The sequence below is a fragment of the Dendropsophus ebraccatus genome, chromosome 2, assembly GCF_027789765.1.
Source record: "Dendropsophus ebraccatus isolate aDenEbr1 chromosome 2, aDenEbr1.pat, whole genome shotgun sequence".
Lineage (NCBI taxonomy): Eukaryota > Metazoa > Chordata > Amphibia > Anura > Hylidae > Dendropsophus > Dendropsophus ebraccatus.
This window is the reverse complement of record NC_091455.1, coordinates 183,076,008-183,103,260: the sequence shown is the minus strand read 5'-3', so window position 1 is coordinate 183,103,260 and position 27,253 is coordinate 183,076,008. Positions and strand designations below refer to the sequence as shown.

General features: G+C 43.0%; 1 protein-coding gene across 2 annotated transcripts in view; it reads left to right on the top strand.

The window, feature by feature from the left end:
• Positions 1 to 26,647, top strand: part of CRYGN (crystallin gamma N) — a 41,852-nt gene extending 15,205 nt beyond the window's left edge. For both annotated transcript variants that reach the window (XM_069960492.1, XM_069960493.1), the window contains exons 2-4: positions 24,543 to 24,791; positions 25,731 to 25,876; positions 26,427 to 26,647. In XM_069960492.1, coding sequence (XP_069816593.1) covers positions 24,543 to 24,791; positions 25,731 to 25,876; positions 26,427 to 26,562 — 531 coding nt within the window. In that variant the 3' untranslated portion in view covers positions 26,563 to 26,647. The remainder of the gene's footprint in view (positions 1 to 24,542; positions 24,792 to 25,730; positions 25,877 to 26,426) is intronic.
• The last annotated feature ends 606 nt before the right edge of the window (positions 26,648 to 27,253 follow it).

The following is a 27,253-nucleotide window of genomic DNA, read 5'->3' as shown; positions in this document are numbered from 1 at the left end:
GGGGCCTTGTTCATTTTGACCTGTATAAAAATACACCCAGATAAAGAGATATACCGATTACATTTTAATAATAAAGTCCTTATAGGAATGATATCTCCTCAGTGATCTTCTATTATTAGTTTTATAGACTCGCTTTAAATCTTCTAGTGGAAAAAGACCTGGGGAATATTACTGGAAACACGTCCTCATGTGAACCGGGACAGAATACAATGTATGTGAATGGATTGCCAACTCAGAGAGCGCGCCCTCAGCATACATTAGATCCAGTCTCTGATATTTATAGAGCGACGTCTCAGTCTGCCAGCTCTAATTTTAGGGTCGAGTTTAGAATGGACAGATCCTGTCATCACACTAATAACAGGTACACCGCTGATATAACAGTGAAGAACCTCAGGCACTTCTATGTCATTGTGTTATCACAAAGCAACAAAGAATTTATAAGCAATGTCCACTGAAATACTTTACTTACAATGTTATCCTCTTCCTCATATTATGACTTTACTTCAATCTGCATGACTATCTGCCTTCGTCTAAATTTGCTGTGGATGGAGATGCTAAAGTATTGTCCATGGGTAGAGATGATCGAACATCGGAAAATCTTAGGTTCTATAGAACTCGATCCTTGTCAAAACTTCCGCATTAGATTGTCTATGCCTTCCCGGTCCGTGGGGAAGGAGGAGACAGCCCGGGTACCGCCTAGAATTCCGGGATTCAGCCTAGGTAATAGGCTGAATCCCGGAATTCCAAGTGGTACCTGGGCTGTCTTCTCCTTCCCCATGGACCGGGAAGTCATCGGGAATCAAATGCGGAAGGTTCGACAAGGATCGAGTTCTATAGAACCTAAGATTTTCCGATGTTTGATCATTTCTATCCATAAGTCCCATCAATTAAAAAAAAAAAAAAATTTAAAACATGGTCCAATAAAAAAAAATCATAAAATTATAACCCTCAGATGAAGTATTGTATGTAAAACGCAGGTTGGGTCCAGTGGACCTACTAGGGTAAGTGACATGTTTTTGATGCTCACCTTTGTGACTTTTCTTCATTTTAGATCCTTTCTCTGGCAAAAAGGGAAAACTATTGGCTTTTAGGCCAGAGGGGGCGCTATTTATGAATTTTTTTGTACTGCTTTGGTAAAAGTGTATTGTGAGTGGAAAAATGACCACAAAGAAGCGACATGGAACCTGTTGAGCACCACATGCCATTGATGTGAGGTGTCAACATCAGCTTTGCTGGTGGGCATGGGCGGACTGATACACTACAGTTGAGCAGCTCACTAAGAGAATAACCCGGGGACTACCAGATATGTGTCTTATACAACAGTTCAGTGGACCCTATGGTGTATAGGATTCCAAAGCAGATGGATGGTCCCATTTGGTCCCATTCTTAGAAAAAGATTACATTTTCACCACAGTATTGGAGTTGGACCTCTGATTAGCATAGGGTTGCCTACTCTTATTCATTGAAAAGATGGACGTTGGTGTGTAAGGTGAGAAACATTAAAGAAAACACCCTGCAACTATTGCGCGAAGAACACAAGCTGGTGGTGGCAGCATTATGGTCTGGGAAATTTTTGTATTGCATTGTCTGGGCCACTCATCCATGCAGAAGACAGTCTCATCTGGGTATGAATCCATCCCTGCAGATCACATACACACATACATGCCGATTATGGATGGCATCTTCCAGCAAGATAATACAACACACATAGAAATGATCCACATTGGTTGGAAGAGAATGACCAAGACATCCAAGTTCTATCCTAGCCCCCTAATTCCCCAGACTTGAATCTGTGAGCAAAAGGACGCTGGTTGACCTCAGGGAGATCAACCAAAACACTGCAGAGACACCATCACATGTCTTGACGTCAGTGTATTCTAGAACATTGCCCCCTGGGAAATCAAATATGCAAAAGAACACTGCAGAGACACCAGGGGCAATGTTCTAGAATACACTGAGGACAACCAGCGTCCTTTTGCATACACTTAGTAGGCATTGCTCCCACTAGCCAGAATCCTACTCCACACTGATGAAGGGCAAATACCCTGAAACTGCTGTCTATGGATGGATACCTTGCTTGGGTGGTTTCCTTGATTAGAGACATTCCTTGGCTGACATTGAGATGTGTGATGGTGTCTCTGCAGTGTTCTTTTGCATATTTGAATCTGTGAACAGCTGTGGGACTATCCTGATCGTCCCGTTTGCTCCATATTTAATTATTATTTTACTTTGTGAACAGCTTTAGGCTATGTTCACACAAAGCTCATCCTTTCATCACCTCCTCAAGTTTTTTTCCCAATCGCAGTGGTGACAAAGTGCATTGGCATCACCATTAACATCCTTCTAGTGCCTATGCGATTACTTGCACCTTCCCCTCTGAATACCAGTCCAAAAGAGTCTACAGGAAAAGATGTCAGTCACAGCAGTCCAATATGGTGGCACCTTCTAGTATTGCCATATGTCGGGGTAGCTATGCAGTGTTGTGGCAGCTACTGTAGATGGGTGTTGGGTCACTTGGGCACTTGTCACAGTGGCCAGGAGTGGTGTTGGAACCCACCCCCAGGCAAACGGGCACTGCACTTGAGGTAGAACAATAATCCAAGTGTAAAGGTGCAGGTGCGACAAAAAATAGGACGGAATCCAGTAGCTTAACTAGGATAACTTTCTTTACTGGAGAAACTTCAGTGCAATACAGCACTGTTGCAACCTGAAGTGCAAGTGCAGGCAAGAGGTAAGAGTAAGGTGTGCAGAGGAAGGAGTAAGGATGCGTCTGAAGAAGCTGAAGAAGAAAAGCTGAAGAAGAAAAAGCTGAAGAAGATAGAATACTCATACTCATGTTAAGATATATTATTTGACCGCCTTCTGCCCTAACTAGTTCATGGAGTGCCAAGTTGGGTAGTACGAGCCCCAGGACTTTAGAACTGGCTGTAACAGACTTTCCAAAACTCCCAGAAGAGCCGTGCAGACAGTAGGATACATCAGCTTTTCCCGCTATTCGTCCTACTGAGGTCAGTACCTTGTTTGCCCTTGTGGCGTGGACAAGGTTTTCCTCAGAGGACGGCTATCCCTCCCGATGGGTTCTAGCACTGCATGCTAGCAAGTAGGCTGCAGCAAGAATCAAGTAGCTTGCTTGAGTATCTCAGTCTTTCTCCACCTCTACTGACAAAAGACCTGAAAACCCTCCCACCAGGAACTAACCTCCCTTACGTAGGAGCAAACTAAGCTGTGTGGTGATTGGTGGGCTGGGGAAAGAGGAGAGTGAAGAAGTAGGATAGGTAGAAAAAGAGAGGGAAAGAACCTGCACCTGTGACAGGATAAAACAGAACATGTGACATAGGACAGTTAACCCATTCCGCCTTCAGCTGTGCTTAATACATAACACATAAGACTATGTTCACACTACGTGAAGAAACCGGCCATTCCGTGACCCGTCCGGTCATGGAACGGGCGTTCTCTGCACGGATCATCCCGGACGGTACTGCAGTACCGGCCGGATGATCTTTTGGCCACAGGGTTCTGATGCAGGCGCATCAGCGCGCCCGCATCAGAACCTCCCACAGCACACAATGAAGCAAGCGGCCGGATCCGCTCGCTTCAGTGTGTGAACTGACAGGTCTTTCCGCGGCCGCAATTCACTGAATGTCAGTTATTTGCGGCCCCGTACAGGATCCTGGCCGGAGCATATACGATGTGTATATGCTCCAGCCGGGATCCCACAGAAAATAAGGCTATGTCCACACCGCACAAAGTTTATGCGGAGTGATACATAGCCTTATCTGCTATGGGATCCTGTCCGGAGCGTATACACATCGTATACGCTCCGGCCAGGATCCCATGCGGACCCGCAAATAACTGACATGTCAGTTTTCTTTGGCCGCAATTCAGTTAATTGCGGCCGTAGGAATCCCTGTCAGTTCACACAATGAAGCGAGCGGCTCCAGCCTCTTTCTTTATTGTGTCCTATGGAGAGTTCTGATGCGGGCGCGGGCTGATGCCCCCGCATCAGAACACTACGGCCCGAAAGATCATCCGTCTGGTACTCTTTACGTTGTATGAACATGTCTGATACTTGTCTGATACTGTAGACAGTGACACCTAGTGGGGAAAATAAATACTGACATCTCCTTCATCCCCTTTGTGTGATACCTGTCAGAGATACTTTACTCAGGTCTAATAGAACTCTTGTACACCTGTACTGGGACACTACAGTATCGCAGCCCTTTATTCTATAGTCCCTGCAATTAGCATACACAATGTATACATCACATACATTTATATAGCTATATACCTATTGACTTTGTAATTTTGGGGTTAAAAATGCAGCTTTATTATCAATATAACAACATGCCCCATTCAATTCAAAGGGAAATTGGCTGTCAGTGCTCACACCATATAGTATAACAGCTGTGATGGATTACGACTGTCTAGATAATGAACATGCTCATTATTTACCACCTGCTTTTGCAAAATGCAGCATTTTTTCCCCGTCATTTCATACATTGTTTTAGTTTTACTCAAAATCAAGGCCATATTTAGCTTTTATTTTACTGTGTGTGAACTAAGCCTTAAAGTGACAGACTACTCTATTTACATACAATGTACATGTCACCATTGTGCTCCTTTGAACCAGGCGTGACACCAAACTTCTTTAATATGTCACTGTCGTTATAACTTTTAAAATGTAAATCAACAGTAGAGGTGATATAAAGCAAGTTTGCAATTTACATTCTTTTTTAAATTATCATTGAGAACACAGCACTTCCTGTTTTCTCACAGTTTTTTTTTTAAAGTCAGAAAACAGGAAGTCCTGTGTTTCCCAGGCCATCTGAGTGCTCACAGAGAAGGCAATCATGTGACTGACGAACACATTGAGCCGTGACTCTCTGTACTGGACGGAATTCCTGTGTTTAGTCAGGAGACTGGACCTGGATTTCTGGTAAGTTCAGTTTTGTTTTACAGCATGTTGACAGCAAAAAAAATAATGAATGTATATTGTAAACTTGCTTTATTTCACATCTACTGTTGATTTAGATTTTGAAATTTAAACACCAAACCTGTTGTTATATAAACTGCTTTCCCATAAACAATATCTGCCATAATTCTTCTCCCCATTCATCAATTCTGGTGGGATGTCACAATACTGATCTTTCTTTCACACATTTGTCTTTCATTCTTTTTCACCTGTAGACTATAGGGGAGATTTACAGTATCAAACATGGTGTAAAGTGAAACTAGCTCAATTGCCCCTAGCAACCAATCAGATTCCACCTTTCATTTTCCAAAGAGTCTGTGAGGAATGAAAGGTGGAATCTGATTGGTTGCTAGGGGCAACTGAGCTAGTTTCATTTTACACCATGTTTGATAAATCTCCCCCTATGTTCTTACACAATATTATGACTGAGCAAAAAAAACAGACAAAAAGCAAAAAAAAAAAAAAAGTAGTCAAAAATTGTATGGTACATCTATAGCCACCCTCATCTCTGTTGATCAGTCACATGACTAAGGGATAGTCTAGCTATCCGGTTCCAAATATTTCCATAAGTCCAGAAAAGCCCACAAACATTTTATAGCCATTGAATAAAACCATGTGTGAAAACAACAAATTAAATATAAAAACAGGCTGTAAATAATGGGCATGTTCATTCGTTTTATGCCCATACTGGATTATGCTCATTTTGTGTACACTGCTGTCCAATTCCCCACGGACTTCAGTAGAGCGCATTATTAGGCCATGTTCGTTTTTTTTTTTTGGACGCCCATTAATTTCAACACCAAAATATTCCCATTTTGGTGGCAAAACACAGCTGTTTCATGCAAATTATGACCGTAATTTGCATGAAACAGCTGTATTTTGCCACTAAAATGACAGCTGTCCAAAAAAATGCAGCAAAACTGCAAAAAAAAAAGACTGGAAACCTTGTAGGGGAAAAACTGACTTTTTTTTTTTTCATTGAATTTTACGGCCTTATTTTGGTATTATTTTAGTGTGTGTGAACATTGCCCTAAGTGTTTTTCATGGGTATAGTATGTACGATATGAGGTTTGCTGGTCCCCCCTGCCTCACCTCCTCTGGTACAGTGTATATTCCTTCTGCTTGAGAGATCATTAAGCAGCGGTGAACCAGGATACAGCAAATCTCCACTGATCTGAGCTTATCCGGCTCTGCGTATACATCGAGCGTGCACTTAGCAGCTGCAGGATGTCAATACCTCGCTGTATCTAATACCTGCTGCCACTTCCTTCCCTGATAAAGAGATCATCTGTCAGGCGTATTATTGACAGAGGATTACCGGCAGGAAGAACAAATCAGGTGGACAAAGTCCCAGAGGCCCGGTTGGTCTTCTCTGAATGATAGATTATTGTTAATATTTTTTCTTCAATGCCGTAAGGAGAAAGAAATTGTTTGCATAAAGCAAAGTGTTACGGGAAAGGTACCATACTGAATATTAAGGAGAAAGGCTTTGGAGATTTCATGCAATAGTATATATAATATTCTAGCAAACTGATATAGGTATAGGCCTGTGCTGTATGCTGACCTGCACTATTTCTGCTCTTAAAGGGGGTAATCCAGGCTTAGAAAAAAATACAACAATTTTTCTGCAAAAACAGCGCCACCCCTATCCTCAGGTTGTGTGTGATATTACACTCCAGCAAGTGAGATGCAAAACTCAGCTGAAGACAAGAGTGTTGCTGTTTCTGGAAGACAGCGGCCATGTTTTTCTGGATAACCCCTTTATGGTGGAATCACACACTGTTTTTTTTTTTTTAAAGAAGTAGATCCAACAGGAAAGAGAAGTACAAGTCCTCCCTTTATATTTTCCATCCCATCTACTACTGTTTTTTGCACAAAAACTACAGTGTGTGATTCCAGCATTAAAGGCGTACTCTATCTTTCAGATCAACTGGTGCCAGAAAGTGGCAGAGATATGTAATTAACTTCTATTAAATAAGAGCTTCAGTCTTCTAGTACTTATCAGCTGCTGTATGTCCTGCAGGAAGTGGTGTATTCTTCTGGAGAACAGTACCTCTGAGCCTGAAATATGATGGGACATCCCACCAGTGTTTGTCCAGCATATCCTCATCAGTATAGTTGTAAGGAGCAAGCGAATAGGCGACACAGTGGTTTCAATTAAAGTGTACCTGTCACTTTAATTGATTTGTTATAGAGATATGTCAAAAAAATGTAATTAAAGTCCTAGTACTGCATATACAGTACATGCATGTGAACTACATCCAACCGTCCTCTGCACTACATGTTTCCATAGGGCTTTACTATGTTCTTTAATGTCCTTACAGTAATTGTTAGTCATAGACAGGCTCATCAATATCTATGATACTGAGTGACTACTACAAAGACAGTTACAGTGTATACAAGATGCATTAGATAGAGACCCTTCCTACTCAAGTTTCCAATCTATAATGGATGCAATTTATATTTAGCTCCAATGAGATGTCAGGTTATAGTATATGCATCCTCAGCGCTTCCAGCAGACAGCCAAGCGTAGTATCTCCACATGCTTAATGACCCTCGCTGTTACTAGGATATATAGTACGCTATCACATTGCCAGGTTACTATTTACATTGTATAGGCCAGAGACATTATTCATACTTATCCTGATTAGACATCTTACACTCAATTATATATTAATGTAATGTATTACATTTTTACTCTTCTTTTAATCTCAGGTCTATTTAGTCAACATTATAATTTGTATATTAAACAAATTGTGCCTATTTTATGTAAGTGATATCATTTGTCATCGTATTTCAATGTTTCTGTGATGACTGTTATTATAATGACTACAATAAAAATTATTTATAATAATAACCCATCCTTATATATTATTGTAGCTTGGTGTACTTCTCTTTATAACCTGATGGTGGCAGCAGAGTGCAATTTACTTAACTGAAAGTATTTGAATGGTCAAAGCCATGCGAACATTTTGTGATGCAAGCGTTTACTATACAAAGAGTGAAAAACAACACTCATCAACATATAACGGAGGATAAAAACATAGTATGAAGGTCAGACTAAGCATTACTAGCTACTTACACATGGAACATGATATAAGTCACATATTACATTTAAAATGGTAGGGACAATGCTTTCAAACTTAAAGGTGAAAATTAACTCAACCTATATAATCCTACTATATACTGCTATAGTGTTATATAAGATATGGCGGTGCTGTAAAATAGATATATTGTGCGAACATTGCCAGATATACGATCTCCTAAATCTCTAATTAAAAACGATAAAGGTCTCTATAGACATTATACAATGATCTATATTCAGACAATGGCCGTTGTGTTTCCCCAGATGTGCTGTCAGCCTCCTCCCCACACTCCCACCAGTATGGCGCTCAGATGTGTGGGGCAATGTGGAGCTAAAAAATGCTGCGTCCCCTGCTGAAATTGTCATAGAACCATAGAAGATTGTCGGCAGAAAAAGACCACTGGGTCCATCTAGTCTGCCCTTAGTATTTCCCTTCTTATTATCTTAGGACAGATATATGTTTATCCCAGGCAGGTTTACATTCAGTTATTGTAGATTTATCAACCACCTCTGCTGGACGTTTGTCAGGATCGCTCATGTGACCCGACCCCCGCCATACCAGCCACACATTATTTGTTACACATGAGTAACATGATAGATGAAGGGAGATCGATGCAAGGCCATATACTGAGGTAATGAGAGACAAGTGACCACATGACAGGTTATCATGGCAATATACTGTCGATATATCTCGGAATAGGTAAACACCTTTAACCCTTTAGTGGCATGTATTTGTATCTGCATTTGCCTGGGATCAAAGATAACTAATTTACCTTGACTGTTTAACCCATGGATGACATGATTGCGCCCTCTGGGCGCCCTCTGTTATGCTGCCAGCCCCTTTGCAATGTGATAAGGGATGAGCAAATTTACAGTACTAGCTCTAGGCCCGGACATTGGCTTGTCAGCCAGCTGCCCTTGAACTCCATGCGGCTCCACTCTGGGTGCCCGGAAAAGCTGGATCTTCTCCCAGTTTCTCAGGAATGGATCCAGCTTTTTCAGGCACCTGGAGCGGAGCTGACTAGCACTTTGCTTTGCTAGTACTGTAAATTCGCTCATCCCTAAATGTGATCACAGAGCACTGAAGAATTATTACAGCAGCCAGGACATAATGAAAGCCCTCAGGTCCTTTATGTATGCCTGCCCAGGGCCTTATAGGCTGTCTACCAGTCTTACACTGATAGGAACATAATATAAGAAAAGTACAGGAATATATTACTTTATTATATCAGTAATTAAATAGCTGTTTTAAATGTTTTTTTCCCCCTTGTGAATAATGGACTTAATATATGCTGATGATCAATTAATTACGGGCGTTTAATAGGCATCACCTGGCTGCTGCTTACCCTCTTAATTCATATGAAAGCAATAGGGGGGTGCTTTCTTTTTTGTAAAATACCATTTTGTGGAAAAGGTTCCAGGACTCCAGGAGTCATTTATTCAGGTAAATCCCTGTTTATTCTGGGCTAAGAAGTCAATGTGGGTGGTCCTTCTGAGTGATTGACAGCTCTTTCTATATGACCAATTATACATAAGTACCTGTCAATTGAGAAGAAACACCCACATGGCTACTTAGTCCGGAATAAACAGTGGTTTACATGAATAAATAACAAGTTATCTTGGAACTAAATTATATATCACTCAGCTAAGCTCCTCCTGCTTGTAATAGAAAAAAGAGAATTATGTTCTCAAGGGCGAAAATAGCTGCATCCTTAAAGGGGTATCCCATCTAAAAAAAAAATAAACTAGTTAACTTGCTGATCCTGGGCGTGTCTGACCAATATGATTCACCTCCCCCCCAATTTTGAGAACAGGACCTCGGTCTCTGAGACTGAAGGGTACTCCACTTAAGAAAGATGTAACCCTGTTCAGTCCCCACCCATTATTTAACCCCTTAAGGACCGGGCCAATTGTCACTTTTGCGTTTTCATTTTTTCACCTACAGGGCCACGTGATGGCTTGTTTTTTTCAGGAGCAGGTGTACTTTTAGTGGCATCTTTCAATCTGCCATAAAATGAATGAGAGAACCCCCAAATTATAATTTATGAGATGAACTTGGGTAAAAAAATGCGATTCTGCAAATTTGGGGGGGGGGGTCCATCTTTTCGTAATGTACTTTGTGGTAAAACTAATTAATTTTTTTATACATAAGATGTCATTAAAAAAAGCAATCTGCGTATTTTTACCACTTTTTGCGGGAATTGCATTGTTTTATTTTAATAGATCAGACGATTACGCACGCTAGGGTGTATTATATGTTAATTAACTTTATTATTTTTATGTGTTTTATGAATAAAATGGGAAGGGGGGTGATTTTCACTTTTATTGTGGGAAGGGGCTTTGGGGCATTTTGTAAAACATTTATTCATTTAATTATTTTCACTTTTATAGTTCCCTTAGGGAACTATTACTTACATATATTGGTTCAGTAACACTGATCACTGCTATGCCATAGCATAGCAGGTATCAGTGTTATCTGCGATCTGCTGATAGAGCCTGCCTGTGGCCTGTGGCAGGCTGAATCAGGAGACCGAACAGAGGACTGCAGGGAGGTAAGGAGAAGACCTCCGGCAGTCAGGAAATGCTATCGGGACCCCTGCAGACACGCTGCAGGGGTCCCGATCACTAAGTGACCGGAGATGCTCTGGTCACTTATACTTAAACGGCGCAATCGCAGCATGTAAGGAGTTAATGGCGGGCGGTCGCAGCGGCCCGCCATTGAGGGTGAGGGCCTGGCTGCAGATAGCAGCCGGTCCTCACCCGCTATGGGGCGAGCTCAGCTTGTGAGCCCGCTCCATAGCCCGGGACCACGCCAGGGTGTACATTTACGCCCTCCTGCGTTAAGGCACAGGCAGTGAGGGCGTAAATGTACCCCCGCGGCCGTTAATGGGTTAAGCTGGTTTGTAATAACGTTCTATTACATGGTTTGGTCTGTTTATCTGCAGCACATCCTGACTTACACCCAGAAGCTGCAGAAAATCCTTACTTCCTGGTCCATTTTGTCTTCACTCCTCTGTCCTCCCCCTCCCTTCTGAGACAGGGGTCACATGATCTCTGTCATTTCTGTTGTCAGGCAAGCTGTAACATGTCATTTGTAACCCCACCCACCACCGACACTACACCAATCAGTGAGCTTCTGGCCAAGGGGCAGGCAAAAGGGAACATTAAGTTATGGCATATGGCTAAGATATTGGTGGGTGTCATATCTTTGAGACCCCTATTGATCCTCAGAACATAGGGGCCACAGTTCTATATATCCTTTACCATTTTGGCACCTATCTTAAGACCCCTGATCACAAATTTATAAACACTTATATAATGCTTTATATGTACTCCCAAATTTTGCCCAATACAACTTGTGCTGGAAAAAGTCACATGACTACACCAATGGAAATCACCACAGCCCCAATGAGTTCTCAAGCAAAACATATTTTCTTTCAGATCAACTGGTGTCAGAAAGTGCAAGAGATTTAAGATTTACTGTTATTAAAAAAAAAAATCTCCAGTCTTCCAGTACTTATCAGCTGCTGTATGTCCTGCAGGAAGTGATGTATTCTTTCGAGTCTGACACAGTGCTCTCTGCTGCCACCTCTGTCCATGTGAAAAACTATTCAGAGCAGAAGAGGTTTTCCATGGGGATTTACTACTACTTTGGACAGTTCCTATCATGGACAGAGATGGCAGCAGATAGCAATGTGTCAGACTATAAAGAATACAGCACTTCCTGCAGGACATACAGCAGCTGATAAGTACTGGAAAACAAGATTTTTAATAGAACCAGTTGATTTTAAAAGAAAAAGTTTAATCAGGTTTTAGAACATTTTAAGTAGAAAAAAAAATTAAAACATGATGCACTACATGTGACCTCCGCCTAAAGGAAAAGATAGACTCCAAGATGTTATTAAGAGGTTATCTTCAGGATTATGCTGATATGGGGATTGAGTGTATTAAAGCCATGCCAGGATATTGCAATATGCTTATACTAAGACTCAGATGTATCGGCATTGCAACACAGCCCTGACGGTGGTAATGTAACCCACATTGGCGGTTAACACTGGAAGCATTTAAGTAAATAGCCTCCGATTTCAGACTTTCTCCTAGTGTAATTCATTGCAGCCACTGATATGTGAATATTGGTTAAAGGTGATTTTCTCAAGAAATCATAAACAGATAATTCGTGAGGGACAAGTTCAATCACCTTGTCAGTTCAAATGTTTTTAAAGGGGTTTTCTTAGGAGGGACCACCCCCTCTTTTTTTTTTTTATAAATTAGTTTGCCTTAACATTTGAAGAAGAAATGCATACTCACCCACCCGATTACCCAACTGCTGCCATTCTAATAATACTTGTGTCCTTGATGCTTGCTATTTCCTAGTGATATCACAGTATGCAGAAAACGCCTTGTCGGACAATCCCTGGTGGGTCATGCCATCCAGGTAAGTAGAAGGCGAATTGCAGTCCCCTCCAGCTTCTAAGCCCTCAACCCCAACTTCCCTTTCCCCACCAAAGGTGCTATTTGAGCTGCTGTGGTGACCCCCTGGGATGTTGTGTCGGAGGATTGGCTGGTCACTTGCTAGGTGGTAGTGTGTGACGCCACTCTGGAAGTGGTTGGCCGAGATACAACTTTAAGATGTTATGTCGTGATGCCAGTGCCGGTTGGGCACACAGGTGTGATGGCACGCCTGCTTTTAGTTTAGAAGGCTGGTTGTACCCTTTTCCCCTGTGGACAGTTTCCTGCTGGGTTGCCACAGGAACCCTTGGGATGATATCACGGTTGGCCGGAGTGGTGTAGTGACCCTCCCGGACTATTGGAACTGACACCCACAGAAAGGGGAAGTGTCCCAAGGCTGTAGTGTACACTATGTCGGTGCGGGTTGAAGAATCACAGAGTCTCTTTAGCATGAATAATCTGTTGTTTACTGGAAAAGTACTTGTGTTCAGCAAGTTATACAGCTTTACTTTGACAAGATAAGTTACACTTAATAGTTCCCTTGATAAAGCACTTGATAAGACACTTGACAGGAGTAGAGTAAAATGTACAGTCATACTGACTGAGTAGTGTGCTGAGAGATACAAAGGATCAGAGTAGCAGTGAGGAGGATGTCGTAAGAGTCTCAAACCAAGTAATATTGTGCTTTGCCGGGATGTTGGAGGGGGAGGTAGAAGAATACTTGTGCCTGTGTATTGACTTTTTAGTCTTCACACCACCTAATGCCCACCAGTGTTGGGTGACCCGTCCTATGAGGGTGACACAGACCTTGTTACCTGGGATAAGCGGAATGCTGAGGGTTCCCTACTGACACCAAAATAGAGTTCCTAGGCCTTAGCAACTTTGCTCTATCTGGATCAGTTCCTAGCTTACTGCTGTCTGTGGATAGCCAAGACGAAGTGCCGAAGGGCAGGAAACAGCTGTCGCTGTGAGCGCTGATGGCGTCCTCTCACTGTTTGTAACCTGTCTGTATTCCGATGTGGATCAAATAAAGTATATCCTGCATGAAGACATCTACTGGTGAGTGCTACACCTCTTTATACCTTCTTTGGACAAGGATACTGTCCTGCTCTGTGAGTCTTCTAGTCCACGGCATGGGTTGAGGTTGTCTCTGACTTGTCCTCTCTTGAAAGGGGTGTAACACTGCATAGTGTTGTGTAGCGTTACTGAGAAGAAACTGTTAGCTGTGTCTTGCCTTGCTTCCTATCCATACAGGGTTCTGACTAAGACTGACCCTTGAGGGTAGGGGACCTTGCAGAGGGCCAGGGCCCAGAGAGGACCACTGTAGGGAACTGTCTAGCTTGCGCCATTCCTCTATAATGTCCAGCTCGAAAGACTCATGCACTTCCTCTACCCATGTGACTTCCTTCCTCAGCGTATCTAAAGTTCGCTGTTAGTGGGTGAAGAGTGCAACAGAAGAAGAAAGATGATAGGAGAGAAGAAAAGATTCCCATAGGTTCACAGATCCATGTGACATACAAAGAAACAATAACCCTTAACACACTTAAGCTGTGCAGCATTAGAATACATACATCTAATACAGCGACATCTAGTGGCGAAACTTTATCACTGCCTTCATCACCACTTAAGTACAATAAGTACAGGCTTTTACGAGGAATGTAACCAATAGCAACCCCTGTGGTAGGACACCACACTACTATAATTGTACTCCTATGATATCCTGCCAGCAGTATTAGGTGTAATTAGAGGGTTATCCAGTAACTTTATTTTTGTGCCCCACTACTCATTGGCTGAGGCACTCTCATGTGCAAACACCAAACACAGGACATGCTGTGTGACCAGCTCTGTAAGACTGGTGTGGTGTCCCACTAGGGGTGTTACTGTTGTCTAAACCCTTCACAAAAGTCTGTACTTTTTGTGGTCTTATTATGGTGGAAGTAGAATTAAGAGTTAGCCACAAGATGTCGCTGTATTATGTGTTAGCAAGTGGAAGCTGCACAGCTGAAGGATTGCAAAGGGTTATTGTGTACAGATTCTGGTATGTGTTACCAGAATCTGTAGACCAGTAGGATTTCTGATTTCTTCTTTCCTATCACCTCTCTGTATTCCGATGTGGATCAAATAAAGTATATCCTGCATGAAGACATCTACTGGTGAGTGCTACACCTCTTTATACCTTCTTTGGACAAGGATACTGTCCTGCTCTGTGAGTCTTCTAGTCCACGGCATGGGTTGAGGTTGTCTCTGACTTGTCCTCTCTTGAAAGGGGTGTAACACTGCATAGTGTTGTGTAGCGTTACTGAGAAGAAACTGTTAGCTGTGTCTTGCCTTGCTTCCTATCCATACAGGGTTCTGACTAAGACTGACCCTTGAGGGTAGGGGACCTTGCAGAGGGCCAGGGCCCAGAGAGGACCACTGTAGGGAACTGTCTAGCTTGCGCCATTCCTCTATAATGTCCAGCTCGAAAGACTCATGCACTTCCTCTACCCATGTGACTTCCTTCCTCAGCGTATCTAAAGTTCGCTGTTAGTGGGTGAAGAGTGCAACAGAAGAAGAAAGATGATAGGAGAGAAGAAAAGATTCCCATAGGTTCACAGATCCATGTGACATACAAAGAAACAATAACCCTTAACACACTTAAGCTGTGCAGCATTAGAATACATACATCTAATACAGCGACATCTAGTGGCGAAACTTTATCACTGCCTTCATCACCACTTAAGTACAATAAGTACAGGCTTTTACGAGGAATGTAACCAATAGCAACCCCTGTGGTAGGACACCACACTACTATAATTGTACTCCTATGATATCCTGCCAGCAGTATTAGGTGTAATTAGAGGGTTATCCAGTAACTTTATTTTTGTGCCCCACTACTCATTGGCTGAGGCACTCTCATGTGCAAACACCAAACACAGGACATGCTGTGTGACCAGCTCTGTAAGACTGGTGTGGTGTCCCACTAGGGGTGTTATTGTTGTCTAAACCCTTCACAAAAGTCTGTACTTTTTGTGGTCTTATTATGGTGGAAGTAGAATTAAGAGTTAGCCACAAGATGTCGCTGTATTATGTGTTAGCAAGTGGAAGCTGCACAGCTGAAGGATTGCAAAGGGTTATTGTGTACAGATTCTGGTATGTGTTACCAGAATCTGTAGACCAGTAGGATTTCTGATTTCTTCTTTCCTATCACCTCTCCTCTCTGTTCTTCTTTTGCACTTTTTTCACCCAATCACAGCGCACCCTACACGCTGTAGAGGAAGTTAGTTCCATGGGTGAGGGAGGAGCAAGAGTCTTCTGTTCGGGACAGTGTGGAGGAAGGACGCATGTTAGATAGCTCTCCACAGCGGCCCTCTGCCAGGTCCCCAAAGGGTCAGTCTTAGCCAGTACCCCACATGGGTAGGATGCAAGACAGTACACTGTTACCAACTTTCTCACAAGTACCTACACCAAGCCCTATGCAGTGTTAAACCTCTCATGAGAGGACTAGCCAACAGATAACCTCAACCCATGCCGTGGACAAGGAGAAGTCACAGAACAGGGCAGTATCCACTATAGAGCCACAGAGCCAGGAACTGATCCGGGTGAAGCAAAGTTGCAGTAAGCCTATTAACTCCATCTTGCAGCACAGGTATCAGCAGGGAACCCTCAGCATTCCGCTCAACCCAGGTAACAAGGTCTTGGGCCTGTGTCACCCATTAGTACGGTTCAACCAACGCTAGTGGGCATAAGGTGGTGTGAAGACTGTAATCAAAGGACAATACACAGGCACAGGTGTTTTCCTTCTTCTACAATTATTCTATTGTATCCTCCAACATCCCAGCAGAGTAAATTACTGCATGGGTTAAGACTCTCACGGCATCCTCCTCTCTGCTACTCCCTCAGCACAACTCTACCAACACGACTATTTCCTATACTGCACTTATCCTACAGATCTGGTTGTCCTATGTTCAAGTCTTTATTGGAACTTTGTCAAGTGTATATCAGAGACTTTCTGTATTACCTGTTGCACATTTACAAGTAGTAAACCAACTGAACGTTATCTCAAGAGTCTGTGATCATTAATCACCACCTACACAGCTTATACAACGCAACCTTGGGACACTTCCCCTTTCTGTGGGTGGCAGGTCCTACTATCCGGGAGGGTCATTACACTGCTCTGGCCATCCGTGACTACATCATCTGTGACACTATCCCAAGGGACCCGGTAGCAACCCGGCAGGACACTGACCACAGGGGGGGCCTTACCCCTTAAAAGCAGGCATGCCATAACACCTGTGTGCCCACCAGGCACTGGCGTCATGTGACAACACAATAAGATCCGTCTGTATCTCGTCCATATACCACTGGAGTGATGTCACACTACAACACCTAGCAAGTGACTGGCCGTCCCTCCGATATATAACATCAAACCAGGGGGCACACTGGCAGCTATGGGGGGAAATGGGCCCCTCTTAGTAAATCAGTCTGGGTAAATGGGGTCTTGGTTTAATTTAAAGGTTACCAATGAGCGCAATTGGGCTGATATGGTTTCCTGGAGTGCTGTATAAAGCTCCTGCAGCAGCCGCAGCACGTACCAACCGTGGCTGCTACAGGAGCTTTATACCGTAGAAAAACTAATTTAATAACCCGGGTGCATGAAAGGCAGAGGTCGGGAGGTAGTCATCTGGGCATCTCCCTGCCCTTCATTAGTCAGGCAGAGGCCTGTCAGCGCGTTTGGAGGGGATGATTGACAGGCAGAGAGGTCCGTTACTGGCCTCTCTGCCTGTCAGTCATCCTGGAGAGCATGCGGACAGTTAGAGAGCGGTGACAAGTGATGGGCGGGGAGTGGCCCGGATGACTACCTCCCTGCCTCTGCCAGCCACGTGCTCAGGTTATTAAACTTGTTTTCCTCTGGTATAAAGCTCCTCTAGCAGCCGTGGTCGGTACGTGCCGAGGCTGCTGCAGGAGCTTTATACACCGCTCCAGGGAACCATGTCAGCCCAATTGGTCTGATTGGTTAAGCATACCACGTATGTTCTCCATGGCTATCTGCCACATTCCTCACTTCCTAGTGGCCTTCTAGCCATTTGGATCTTGGTCCATTCCTAGTTCTTTGCTAAGCTCCAGTCAGAACAACGTCTTTACATTGTATTTTGGGGTTTGACTGCAGAAGAAGAACATCTAGTTCCAGGCTCAAGTACTCTTTCATTTCCTTCAGCGGGTGGTCACCTTCTGTGAGGGTAGCAACCTGGGAATTTCCGGCAATGAAGCCCATCGTGCCTTTCGGCAGGCTCTGGTGAAAACCTTGGGCTCCTCAGTCTACGCACCTTGGAGAAGGTGCTTTATCACTCCTTGGTGATCCAGGGCATCCACCTCATGCCTGGACCATCCGTTACACACCTAGTCACCTAGTTATTTGGCCGCCATCTAATACTACAGGCCCATTTCAGTTACTGTAAAAACATTACTATAAATGACTGTAAAAACATACATCATTCCATCTACTTTATATATTATCATGCAGTGTTGATCTGGACCAACTTTTTAAGCCTAATACCTCCTAGTCAGATGTGAGCCAACAAAGGGGATTTATCAAGACCAGTGTGCCACTCAGTAAATCCGGCATGTCTCAGCCACAGAAATCTTGTAAGCTCTGAGCTGGTGAAGGTTTCGACCTGTATCAATCTATTCAAAGAGTGACGAGGGATAGTGTTTCAAACACCCTGTACTTCTGTGCCTACATCTAACAGCTTATGTTGTACAATTTTGACCTGTATGCAGGCAGAAATTATGTTAATTCAATAACAGGAGAAGGTAATGCCGCCTCCATGCCATGCTGTGCCCCCTGTCTGCTCATCAGGTGATCAGGTGAGGCATAGATCAGCAAAAAGGCTCAACTGTTCAAACCAGGCTGTTTGAGCAAAACTTTGATCTTTTTGCTGATCTATGCCAAGGCACAGGTTGATAATCCCCCCTCCCCACAGTGTTTTGTCAGTCTTAATAATGCACTGGGTTTATTTATGCTTCCTTAAAGTGAATGTACCAGTTCCAGTAGTGACATTTTTTCCCCACTACCTTGTCAGCGCCGACTGGTCCTGGTGGCACAGTCCATTTTCAAAACGCTGCCGGGTTCCTATGATCGTCAACTTTTCCTTCATGTGCAGCAGCCCACTATATGCACTTGAGATGGGCCCGGTACCCCCCAGTGCCGAGCATGGGAACCGGGTGGCGTTTTTAAAAATGGACCATGCTATTGGGATCTACTGGGTGCTGACCAGGTAGTGGGGAAAAAAATGCAATGCAGAGCCTGTTGCCTGAGGACTTGGTCCCCTGGTACTGGGGATAATAAGGTTGAGTTGAAGAGCATGGAAGCCTATGGATACTGTCCCTATATTGGGAATATATGCTTGCTTAACCTAGGCGGAGTATAACAGCCTAAAAAGAACCTCCAGAACCTATCCCTCCCTATAATGCACCGAAGCCCAAGAGAAAGCCACCGCTGGGGGTTATGCGTTCCCTGGGGGTGAACCAGACTCTTAACCCATCTTACTCTTATGCAAATCTTGATGGCAAAATCTGATCTGATCTCAGTACTGTGCTCATTGCGATACCAGCCTCGTCCCCTGAGGAGAGTCCTAGTGGGTCAAAACTCGTCAGAATGGCTAAGTAAACACATTGCACTTACACTAAGGGGGACTGTGAGAGTCCAAAACAAATGTTTATTCTCATCTCACAATGTATTAATTAAATGGATCCTATATTAGTCTATAGCTTAGAAATGCCACTGTTATACAGTAAATAGAGGCTGTGAAACATGCCTATGTCAGCGGCTTTTCCCGGCATATTGTTCACTAAAAGAAGAGGAAAAACATGAAATGGACCCGGCCTTAATGTAACTTCTACAATATGTTAGATGCAGTATACAGATATGTCTGGATGTTTGGATGTGCTTTAATAAGTCTATGGCAAATCTAAAGGTCTTGAAACAAGTCAGTTCCAAGAAATACTTGCCGGCGGTCACTGTGTTAGGAAATGACTAACATTTTGATAACTTTAGTCATTGTAAACCACGTATGCTTAATATCCTTATTTTTTTGGTCATTGTTTTTCAGACCTCCCTTATTGCCAGCAAAGAGATGGCCACGCGTGTATTGTTACTGTCCATTATATATACACAACCTTCAGAGAGAATGAGTAGGTGGGAGAGACAGATAGATAGTTGAAATAACTTAAATGTTTTCACCAAGAAAGAATTACAAGCTGTCCATGAGTGTGTTGAGGGAATTTGTTAAAGGGATCCTCTTTGGGGGCAGCAGAAAGTAGTTTTAGACTCTGACTTTAGTGGTGGACTGTGAGTATCTAGAAGATTTGGAGAACTTCTAGTTTCATTGTTGCAGGGAAGTGACAAGGATGCACAAGAGAGGCACAGAAGCTTAGTGGTTGCTTTTACACTGGGAGGCACAGTTATAGTTAACCGTTACAGGCAATACTTTATTAGAAACATAACAGTATACTAGCCATCAATATGCCTCAGAATCCTGATCACTTCACAGGAGCCCCCTACATGCTTTAGTTCACATAAAACAATACCACTTGTGGGGTCTCACCTTATATTTGGTTACTGTTTTTTTTTATTATCCTGCCCTAGATGAAGTTTCCCACCAAAGTAGTGCCCAATAGGCTCTCTCCTCTTCTAGAGCAACTAGGCCTCACTAAAGGCCTTATTACACCAAACGATCATTGGCCAATCTTGGCCGACTACGATGATCGTTTGGTGTGATGGTTTATGATAAAAGACCACGATTAGCCGACATGCACAATGTGGGCTGATCGTGGTCTTTTAACATGTTAAAAAATCCCGATATGGATGATCTGCTGATCTTTGCCCCGTGTAATAGGTGCAATGGCAGCAGACCACCGACCTCTTGAATAGGCAGCGGGGACAATCTAAGGATTGTCCAGACAGCCCCTCCCCAACTCCCCATGAGGGGCGGGGTGGAAGTTTTTATTAGTTATCAGCTGTAACATAGTATCTCATTAAGGTTACAAACCCACTTGGCGGGTCTGCAGCGAGTCTCCATGCTGCGTTTTTGCAGAGAGACTCGCTGCAGATCCCGGCCCTATGCTTTTAATGGCAGACAAACCCGCAGCAGGGATGTACATCCCTGCTGCGAGTTTGTCTGCAGCCCTCCCCATTAACCCCCCGGCCGCCGGAGCTGATACTTCACCTGATCCCGGCTCTGGCGGTTCCCGATGTCTTCAGCAAACCCCGGCCGCTCGATCGGGGGGGCGTGCGATCGGTGCTGCGGGGGGGGCGTGCGATCGGTGCTGCGGGGGGGGGGGGGCGATCAGGCGGCCGGGGCTGCGGGGGGGGCGATCGGGCGGCCAGGGCTGCGGGGGGGCGGCCGGGGCTGCGGGGGGGCGATCGGGCGGCCAGGGCTGCGGGGGGGCGGCCGGGGCTGCGGGGGGGCGATCGGGCGGCCGGGGCTGCGGGCGGCTAGCTGGAGCATATACTTCACCTGGTCCCCGCTCCGGCTTGCTGAAGACATCGGGAACCGCCGGAGCCGGGATCAGGTGAAGTATCAGCTCCGGCGGCCGGGGGGTTAATGGGGAGGGCTGCAGACAAACTCGCAGCAGGGATGTACATCCCTGCTGCGTGTTTGTCTGCCATTAAAAGCATAGGGCCGGGATCTGCAGCGAGTCTCGCTGCAAAAACGCAACATGGAGACTCGCTGCAGACCCGCCAAGTGGGTTTGTAACCTAAATGTTATGGTTCTCCAAATATGGACAAAAAAAGAAATAAATCATAATTGGTTATATTCTTAAAGAGGTTGTCTGACACCATATAATTAGACACCAAAATACTGGAGATGAACACTGATAAATGAATATAGATGGAATGCAAAACACTTAGAAATTATACAAGTATATAAAACAGCACATGCAGTTGTTAAAAGACAATGATTTTTATTTAAAAAAAAAAAAAATTGCAGGCTTTTTTTCTTGTATTGTGGTTTGACATCATACAACTGTGGCACATGGCAGGATAAAAAAAAAAAAAATTAATTAATAATTAAATAAATAAATGATACTCACCTGCCCTAATTCCCTTCTGTCTCATCCTGACAGTCCCCACTCCCAGCTAAGCAATGCAAGCCTTCCTGGTTTCCTGCCCTGCATCATAGCCAGCGCCATTTTGCCAACGTTTCCCATGGCAAACCGGCAAAAGTTTTGGTTCTGCCAAATTTAAGTTTGACTCACAAGTTTGGCTCGAACTCAGGTTTAGGCGCCTCTAGTAATGTAACATCTGATGCCGTAGGACCTAACACTAAAGGATCTGTTTTGTCATTAGTAGAGTTAATCGAACCTCAGGAAATCCTAGGAAGGCATCAGCAATCAAATGCGGAAGGTTCGGGAATGTTCGAGTTCGATCGAACCAAGCATTTCCCGAGATTCGATCAACTCTAGTCATTAGTTTCCTGTTTTTGTACTATGTCGCAGAGAATCCCAATGGAAGGGTCATATACACTGTATATAAAGGGGCTGTTCACACATTTTTATTTCTGTATTCACCTTCATAATTTTATTGCAAAACAAAATTAATATTTTTTTCCCTTCTTACTCATCTTGGATGTTTTCTTGTTTTTTTTTTACACTGTAACAAACTGAAGTTCCTATATTTGTGGCATTTATAACTATTTTTTCCTAACCGCTGCTCTTATAGTAAACTGTACAGTAAATGTAGCACAGGCGGTGGGTCATGAACCTCGATTCCCGATTCTGTGCCTCATTCCCAGGATTTATTAGCGGATTAATGTGTATTTCTATAAGTTATTCGCAGCATATGGTAAACGTCTCTAAAGCTCCCATGTAGAACACTGAGCGGCCCTTCGCTCCATGCTTTTAGCTCTATACATAAAAGGTGCTGTGAAACTGCCATTCTCATCAGCCAAATTCCTGCCGAGCAAATCTTTTGTCTACACGTCTACAATATGTTGAAAGTCTGGGATCAGCACTGTTAGATACAGCGGATTGTGTCTACCAAGCAAAAATGTTAAACCTTCTATAGTTGTTGTATTGTTCCGTGAGGCTCGCGATATCAGCCTCTGTCTGAACTGTGATATATATTGGAGTGTCCAATTTTTCTGCCTGTCACATTTGTTGGCTCCTGCGTCGGCTTGGACACTGTCCAGTGCAAAGATGTCTCAGTATTCTGGAAAAGTAAGTAGATGGTTTTCATTTTGCTTTATAAACACATTATATATATATATATACATATATATATATATATATATATATATATATATATATATATATATATATTATTTTTTTTATTATTATTATTTTATTTTCTTTATTTATTTTTATGCTTTTTTTGTCATTTTAGTTCTATTTTTCAAAAAAAAATAAAAAATATGCTTGTATTTTATATATGTACTGTATAGATATGATTGATACCAGGAAAATGTATATTCCTTTAAACAGGTAATATTTGTTTTATCCATATTTATATGATATGATGAGAACAGTTCATACCCCCTGTTCTCTTCATAAGCAAGCATGCAAGCTTGGAGACACTTACAAGTGTAGTTGTCAGTATGTTCGCACTGTTAGTACTGCTAGAAACAAATGTTCTGGAATAAGAACATATAAACATGTAACTGTAAATTAAATCTAAACCGATGTAGGTAAATGACAGCCATGCAATTAATCATGTGGCCAACAATCCGACGTCCATGGTTCTGCTTCAATATAGAGTCCTATGACGATCCCAGTAGGATTCAATAGAACAGAAGGGCATCCAAAAAATCCCTTACTTCTCTTTGCCCATCAGATTGGTAAATTATAATCCTATAGTTGTGTTATAACCTCTAGTCTACTTGCATCGTGTAGTTTATTGATATTATCTTGTGATGTCACTGGTTTGATTTTCACCTGACTATACCAGTTATGATCACCACTGGCAGAACCAAAACCATAATAATGAACTATTCCCAGTAAACAATAGTTTATTATACTTTAAAGTGGTATTCTGACATCATAAAATTGTATTCAAATTAAACTATCACCCCAAAATATACAGCTTACTAATATAGTGTATAGTCGCCTTGTACTGAACAATGCCAGAGACAGAAGAGCAAACAGGGAATAAATACAGCAGCAGCTGTGGACTCTTCTTCTCTGTAAAGAGATGTTCTGCAGCAGCTGAGGGACTGGCAGGTGTGCTGTGGGAAGGGAGTAAGCAGGGTGGGAGGACAGTGATAAAAAAAACTTAGGCAAACCAGTGCATTTTGGGAATTGTAGCACAGTTATTTCTGACATAGGAAAAGAGAACTATAGACACACAAAACAAATGGTTCCGAACCTGGGGCAGGCAGGTAAGCAATGGCTTCCATTTAATTAAGGTCTATATTATAAGCCACGAGGTTTAGTTATATAGAAGAGGAATAATTCTGCTACCCTACCCTGAGGTGGTCACCCTCCCCCCCCCATGCATTACTCAACATACAGATCTGTAGTTCATCCTGTTAAGTGATGGGAGTGTTTTCCATCATTGCTTTTAATGCCTTCACCATGGGTAATATCAATAATGACTGGAATTGTTCTTTAATACTATGATGATGCTTGTCCCATGGGTCGTGAAGAAACACGAGGCACCATAAATTGCTCTTATGACTAATAATGACTATTATCTGAGACATTATGTCTATCTAAATGGTGTAATATTCCTTTTAGTGTCACAGAACTTTCCAACATGATCTCATGAGCAGAGATGGGGCTAGACGTTAGTAATACATTAACGTTTTTGAGGCTATAAGTTGATACATAGTTGGAGTTTGGTGATTTCTTGGAGAAATCCCGGAGAAACCCGAAACCCTTTTCATTCGACAGGCGCATCTGCAAATCATTTCTTACCAAACAAATCGTCTTTGTTCTCGGATTCACTTTATATACCGATCACATAGATCACGTTTCCTTCGAGACAAGGAATGGCTGCCACCTTCTACACACACTTGGCTGTAAATGTAAGGAGGTTTTCTCTCTTCTTTTTTTTAGATCATATTCTACGAGGGAAAATGTTTCACAGGAAGGAAACTGGAGGTCTTCGGAGACTGCGATAACTTCCAAGACAGGGGATTCATGAATCGCGTCAATTCCATCCGCGTAGAAAGTGGGGCCTGGATCTGTTACGACCATCCTGACTTTAAAGGGCAGCAGTACATTCTAGAGAGGGGAGAATATCCAGACTTCCATCGTTGGAATGGACACAATGATCACATGGGATCCAGCAGACCCATCAGAATGGTTTGTCACCTTTCATCCTTTTTTTTTACATTTTCTTTATCTATGATATTGTCTGAACTCTTCAGCCCAAGTAGGAAAATTATAAAGTAGATGTCTTATCAACAGTAGAGGTGATCAAACAGCAGAAAATCTTAGGTTCTGTAGAACTCGAACCTTGTTGAACCTTCCGCATTTGATTCCTGATGCCTTTCCGGTCCGTGTGGAAGGAGGAGACAGCCCGAGTACCGCCTGGAATTCCCGGATTCTGCCTAGGTAATAGGCTGTATCCAGGAATTCCAGGCTGTACCCGGGTTGTCTCCTCCTTCCCCACGGACCGGGAAGGCATCAGGAATCAAATGCGGAGGGTTCAACAAGGTTCAAGTTCTATAGAACCTAAGATTTTCCGCTGTTCGAACATCTCTAATCAACAGCCACCCAGCGATCAACCGATAAGTGTGGACTCAACCCCTAGAATCTTAGGTGATCACCATACAAATGAAAGGTCAACCTGTACTTTTTACCTGGCTTGTAGATCAGGCCCCTTCGCAGTGGACCACGCCCATATGTCCTCACCCTATAATATTCATGACACAACCTAACCACTAAGTATAGCCTTCATTTCTATATTGAAGCACTTTGTATACATTTGTGTCAAAAAGTAACTTCCAACCCCTCTGGATCCAAAATATGGCCTGAAGAAGTCCTAACCATGCATTATAGATGGTGCAATCATGACCGAATTAGACTTTTACCAATGTCATATATACAATGTAATTACTTACTGATCTATCTGGTGCCTAACCCTTGTTCACCCTTGTTCCTATATTCAGCTTGGTAGGGTAATCAGCTTTATATTTTGCAAATCTCACAATCAGTTGTATGAGAAACTCAGTTCGGCAATGTTGAAAAAAAAACCCCTGCTGTATATATCTAAACCTTACGTTCCTTCTTACATTCTAGCATGGAGAACATTACAGACTGGAATTGTTTGAGGGATGTAACTTCACTGGTCAGTGCATGGAGTTCTGTGAGGACTGTCCTTTCCTGCAAGGCCGGGGCTGGAACAAGAACTGTGTAAATGCCATCAAGGTCTATGGTGATGGAGCGTAAGTATCCCACAGACACCAGTAGACAACACAGTCCACCCAGATTTTTGAAACATAAAATTTGGAGGTTAGATGGGGAAATGGGAGATGTAAACGCTATGGACACCTCAAAAAAGATTTTATAATACTTTCATTGAATTTATTATGAAGCAAAAACATTTTCTACCTAGGTATTTATCAACAATTTTGCTTACATTTGCTTCTACAACCTCTGGGTGAGCTCTATTACCTCTATAAGCATGTATAAGCCTGAATGGTTCCCTGAAGACTTAAATCTGCTCCCCTCCCTATCTACAGCCTATGCAAACAGGGTACCTGTGACAGACACAGGACATGTAACTGCTACTGGGCCAGGAGAGGGGGTTGGACACTATTTTCTCTGCTTGTCACTGTCATCATAGTTACCTGTAGCTGCCATTAGAGGATCTAGTATCATATAGATTTTTTCAGGTCCTAGATGTTTAATTATCAATTAGCTTCCCCTACTGGTGGCTGAGAACCTAACTGGTACTAGAAGACATCTAAAGGTCTTTTTTTTTCCCCATTTTAGCTGGGTACTGTATGAAGAACCCAACTACCGTGGTCGTATGTACATCGTGGAAAGAGGAGACTTCCGCACATTCAATGAATGGCAGGCCCAGAGTGCGAATATCCAGTCCATCAGACGGGTTGTAAACTACTTCTAAGTGACGAATTTTAACCTCAGTGAAAGGGACAAACTCTCAACACCATTTACCTCTTGTTTATGAAACATGCCCAATAAATTCTTAAACTGTGTCTTGTCTCCATGGTTTACCGTTCTATGGTGTGTGACACTGAATTTGCCTTTTCGGTTCAGCTGGTTGATGACATGTAAAATGGAAATACTATAGTAAAGCAGAGCTGAATGCACCAATGTGGCAATATGTTCTAGTGCAAAAGTGCTACTAAATTAATATGCCATCCATTATTACCTGCTCCTTCTCCTGATATCAGCTGTCTGGTTCATTGCTTTTATAGAAAAAGCTTTGAAAGTGTCCCTGTCATTATAAAAAAAAAAAAAAAACTTTTAAAGCCACAGTCACATGTCAAAAGTTTTGATTGGTTGAGGTCTGGGTGTTCAGACCCTCACTGATCCCTCTTTCTGTAGGAGACGAGCTTCATTATGAGCCTATGTAGTCTTCAGCTGCTGCTCCATCTCACTTGTCTCCTTTGCCTCGAAACTCCTTGAACAACATGTCTACATTAAACTAGTCTCCCACTTTTTATCCAGCTTGCTCTTCAACCCCCTGCAATCTAGCTCCCACCACAACTCCACAGTAGCTGCCCTCACCAAAGTGGCCAATGACATTGTAACTGCCAAATCCTCTTGCCAATACTCTGTGCTCCTTCTTCTTG